General features: G+C 31.7%; 1 protein-coding gene across 1 annotated transcript; it reads left to right on the top strand.

Moving 5' to 3' along the window:
* Positions 1-2646: 2646 nt before the first annotated feature.
* LOC105157563 (putative 2-oxoglutarate-dependent dioxygenase AOP1) lies at positions 2647-4919 on the top strand. Its single transcript, XM_011073971.3, has 3 exons — positions 2647-3137; positions 3883-4204; positions 4413-4919. Exons 1-3 carry the CDS (start codon positions 2761-2763, stop codon positions 4659-4661), a joined length of 948 nt encoding a protein of 315 aa, XP_011072273.1. The 5' UTR covers positions 2647-2760; the 3' UTR covers positions 4662-4919.
* The last annotated feature ends 203 nt before the right edge of the window (positions 4920-5122 follow it).

Genomic DNA, 5122 nt, shown 5'->3' on the forward strand with positions numbered 1-5122 from the left:
AAATCGCATTATTAGTACTATAAGTCAAGGCCTTTTTCAAATTAATTCCATTAATTATGAATTTCTCACGTTATATCTCATACGTCAAACATATTCTCAATTTTAGTCTTCTCATGACTTTTTCATTCAATAATTGCTACAATCTCCCCAAACCCAGAAACCCTAAAAATCAACCCACCCAATTTCACATAATCTATCCTAAGCAAATCAAAGAAATTCATGATAAAAATCGACCTACCCAATAACTAAAAACGAGAATAATTTTAATTTATAAAATATAATGTGAAAATCTCATAATAAATAGGTCCAAATTTAAAAAGACCCTAATTTATGAGATTAAAAATATAATTTTTCTCATTTTTGACATTAAATAAATCTATGTTACCCCAATAATTACATCAACATAATATCTACATCACTGATTATGAGATAAAACCAAATAATTTTAGAATTTTATCAGACCTTATCAGCTAGGGAAATCATATTCAATTAATTTGCACGCCTAAATCATTGAAAAAGACAACTTATTATAGCTTTTTATTTTGTGGTTAACAACTTATGTTAGCTTCGATAATTGATAATCTTCGTCAGTTAGGACAATTTTGCAATTGATTTTCTTTTTCAACTTGGACAAGGACTGTTTGGATCTTCTTTCTGGCAGAATTTAAAATCGAATTTTCCAGGACGGTTCTCAATTTTATATTAATTTGGAAATTATTTTCGAATACATAGGTATCATGTAGATAACGGTGTTCGTTAAGCTAAGATGGTAGGTGAAATCTTCAGATATTATAGTTTAATTTTCCTGTATAATATTAAAATGAAAATGTCATCATCATAAGTATTGAAATCAATTATTTCAAAAGGTAACCAAAACATCGATCTAGCCAGGCCCTTACGCAATATATAATTTTGAAAATCATTAAACATCCTATATGATGATCTAGCTTTTGAGAAATATTTAAATTCTCAAATTTGTTTTATATGTATATGTTGCAATTTATGATAGTTTAATATTACCCAAAAAAAAAAAAAAAGCAAGCTTTGGTTGTCAGTTTGAACAATAAATTCCATACATTATTTTATATATGTTTTTTTATAAATATAATCTACGACATTTGTTCAAAAGTCCTCGTAATTAAATCCAAAAAATTAAAAAAAAAAAAGAAAGAAAAGGTTGTTAGAATTGGGCTTTTTGTATCTTCTATATTTAATAATAGATAAGCCAACTATTTACTTAAGTAACAGCTTGTCCATATTATTAACAAAATCGAGCATTAAAAGAAATCAATTTCGAGGTTGGACCCTCATGATTATCTGGTCACATCGACTCTCTAGTTGAAATAATGTTTTCTAATCAAATCATAGTTATAAAAATAATGATATATTAGTTAATAAGATTTAATTCAATTGCAAAGTCGAGGTTCTATAATTTTAGATATTATGGGTTCGAATCTCACCATGCGTGGTATGTTATTTTATTGTAAAGTAGGTATTTTTTTCTACTGTTATAGTATGTGTTGACTACAATATGATTGTTGTTGTTGTTCTGTTAGATATAGATATTCGATATGAATGATTGTAATTGATTTGTTTTGAATAATAATAATTCTTTTTTACCTAAATAAAATAGATATACATCAGATCTGATTTACTCGAGGTAACTGGTATTTATTGCTTTGACTCTTTAATTTCTAATCGGATATTCAATCTTGACCATAAACTAATTTGGGTGTCAGAAGGGTCTTCATCGGGACGATCCCAACAAACCTAACGTACTTCAAGACCCCTCACAAATTTAAAAAAATTACGTGGCCAAATCTAAATCGTTGATTAAGATCACATATTTCGAATCAGATCACATATATAGTAACCATGTTCATCATTTACGTGAGAAACAAAATTATTACAATGAAGTAAAAATACTTGTCACTTGTCATGTACCTATAATTACTGATAATATCAATATTTTCTATTGACTTCTTGTCAACTTTTTCTTGTTTTTTACTAGGAAGTGGATATCTTCAGACGTAGGCCTTTGATTTAGAAATATACAAAGTACTCACGCAAGAATCAATTTAGGAAAAATTGTAATTTTTAGTACTATGAATATATGAGTGATAATTTCTATTTCTGTACAAATTTATTTTGCTTATTTATTCGAATATTAAAGGGAAAAATGATTAAAAAAGTGCACCCAATTAAGTTAGAATGTGCATTCACATACACTTATTCAATAATTGTAACAAATTCAGCTATTAATTTTTGTTCTTAATGTGGTGAATTTTTAAAGTTATAGTATACAATTGTCAAAATAAATTTATACAGGATTAAAATTGTCAAGTCCACATTTACAAGATCGAGAGTTTTGCCGACCAATTCAAGAAGACTTAAATGCATTTGGCCGCGTAATTTAAGTAATGCATAAATTTATTTTGATAATTTTATTATATTATTCAGGATAAATATATGTAACCTGAATTTGCTAAAATAACCCAAAGAAATGCACCGAGTTAAGTTAGTTTCGTGCACTTTTTCGGTCATTGTAGCAAATTCGTGTTATTTTTTAGTTTAATATGCAAAATTTTTAAAATTACACTATAAAATTGCAAAGATAAAATTAAATTAATTGCCAATTCTATGCTTAGAGGAGTGAAGTTACAATTTTCTCAACAACTTTGATAAGGTCGAAAGACCTTCCCTACAAATAGCTGGAAACACTTGCAAAGCAAAAGAGCACTACAGAAACCAAAAGAAAATATGGGTTCTGAAAGCTGCATGAAGCTCCCAGTCATAGATTTCTCCAACTTGAAACAAGACAGTAGAACTCCAACATGGGAATCCACGAAAACCCAGGTCCGGGCAGCCCTGGAAGAATACGGCTGCTTTGAGGCTGTATTCGATCAAATTCCTCCTACTCTCCGACAATCGACAATCGATGGAATAAAACAGCTCTTTGATCTCCCTTTACAGACCAAACTACGAAACAGGTCCAACAAGCCTTACCATGGCTACGTTGGCCAATATCCCATTGTTCCGCTGTACGAGAGCTTGGGAATTGAAGATGCTCTCTCCCCTGCAAAAGTCGACAGCTTCTCAAATCTCATGTGGCCTGAAGACGGCAATCCCACTTTTAGGTACGACAAAATCTTCGTTTCAAATGTCGAATTTAATTTTTTATTACAATTTCTCTATTTAATCCTGCATTGCATTCATGTGTGTAAAAAATCATATTATTTATTATTTAAGTAAAAATTTTAGGATCAAATGCATATTTTGTCTCGTAATTTAAGTTATCCAGTGTTTTCATCCTTTAACTTTTTAGGATAACATTTGGTCCTCCATATTTTTAATTTAAAGATTTCAGTCCTTTTGTTCATCAGAATTTACCTCCACCGGCAAAACTCGAGCGAATAAAAAAAACACAAAGTTTAAGAAAATTAAAAGGATGCAGGAGCAAACTGTTACTCTAAAAAACAATTAAAGAATAAAAATAAGGACCGAAATTGACTAATAAAAACAAAAGCCCTGATTTTAAAATATTACATGAGCTACTTGCATTTTTCTTAGGAGAAGGATGAATTTCGATGTAAAAAGGACTACAATTAGAAAAAAATTAAAGAGTAGAATCAAAATGCTACTTGAAAAGTTAAAAAATCAGAACGTCAAATAACCTAAATTACGGACCAAACATGTATTTGAGCAAGAAACAAATTATAAATGTAACTTTTATATATTTAATAATACAATATAGAATACAATACTAATTTATAATAGAAAATTCGACCCGCCTTAATCTCACCATGCTGTCTCAATCTTAAATTGAAGTTCTACATTAAATTTTTTAAAATCAAGGTTTCTTTTCGTTTTCTTGGTTACCAGCAAGAGCATAGCGTGTCTCTCGGAGCAGTTTTCGGAACTGGACAAGGTTGTGAGGAGGATGGTTGTGGAGAGCCTGGGACTGGAGAAATACATGAATGAGCACATGGAGTCGACAGACTATCTTGTTAGGGTTCAGAAATATGATGGGCCACAAAGCGCTGAGTCGAAGATTGGATTGACATCGCACACGGACAAGAACATCGTCACCATATTGCATCAGAACGAGGTCAAAGGTTTGGAAGTGCTCACCAAAGATGGACAGTGGATCGCTGCTGACCCCTCACACAACTCTTTCATTGTCATGATTGGAGAGTCTTTCTATGTAAGTACTGCTCCCAACTTCTACTATAAACTTTTTCATCTGCCTTACCTTACGATTTTGTCTTGAAAAGGCGTTTCAAGAAAAATAATGCATTAGGTCTAATAAATCGCTCAACTACGACCACTATGGGACGTTGATTATTGTCTCGGTATATAATATAAAATGTGGGATCATATAAGGAAAATTTAACATGATTAATTGTTTGCAGGCATGGACAAATGGGAGGCTGCATCCTCCGTATCACAGGGTGATGATGAGAGGGGATGAAGCACGGTACTCGATCGGATTGTTTTCGGTTCCTAAAGCCGGGTACATAATCAAGGCTCCAGAGGAGCTGGTGGACGACGAGCACCCCTTGCTCTTCAAGCCATTCGACCATGTTGAGTTTCTTGATTTTTACTACACCGAGGCCGGGCAGAGATCTCCGGCCGCTCTAAAGGCTTATTGCGGAGCCTGAAACCTAAAACTTGCATGTAGACTATTGTCATTTTTCAGACATATATAGTTTGTTTAGTTTTAATGAACGTGTGTGTGTCTGTGTTTTTGTGTGTGCATGAGGGTCTATGTTTGACTTGAAAGATTATGATATGCTGTTCCCGTAGCTACTCATATAATTTCTTTGTATTTGTTAAGGTGAAATGCTTGAATGAGTACATTAAGTTATCATTCGTGTAGAGTAGTTCTGGTTGTAAGAAGTTGTACTCATGTTTGTTTCTCTCTGAGTTTCTCATTTTTTATTTATGTTTTAATATTGCCAAATTTTCAAAGTTACAAAATTAACTCGTGTAGAACCAAAATTGCTACCTGCTTTAAGTTATATGACGAAAATTGCAATTTTTTCAATTATTTTATTACATGATTTTGAAAATTAAAAGGCAACGATTTTGCAAGTGTTAACTCCTAAATGTCATTTAAATC

The sequence above is a fragment of the Sesamum indicum genome, linkage group LG3, assembly GCF_026168435.1.
Source record: "Sesamum indicum cultivar Baizhima isolate 11 linkage group LG3, ASM2616843v1, whole genome shotgun sequence".
In the NCBI taxonomy this organism is placed as follows: Eukaryota; Viridiplantae; Streptophyta; class Magnoliopsida; order Lamiales; family Pedaliaceae; genus Sesamum; species Sesamum indicum.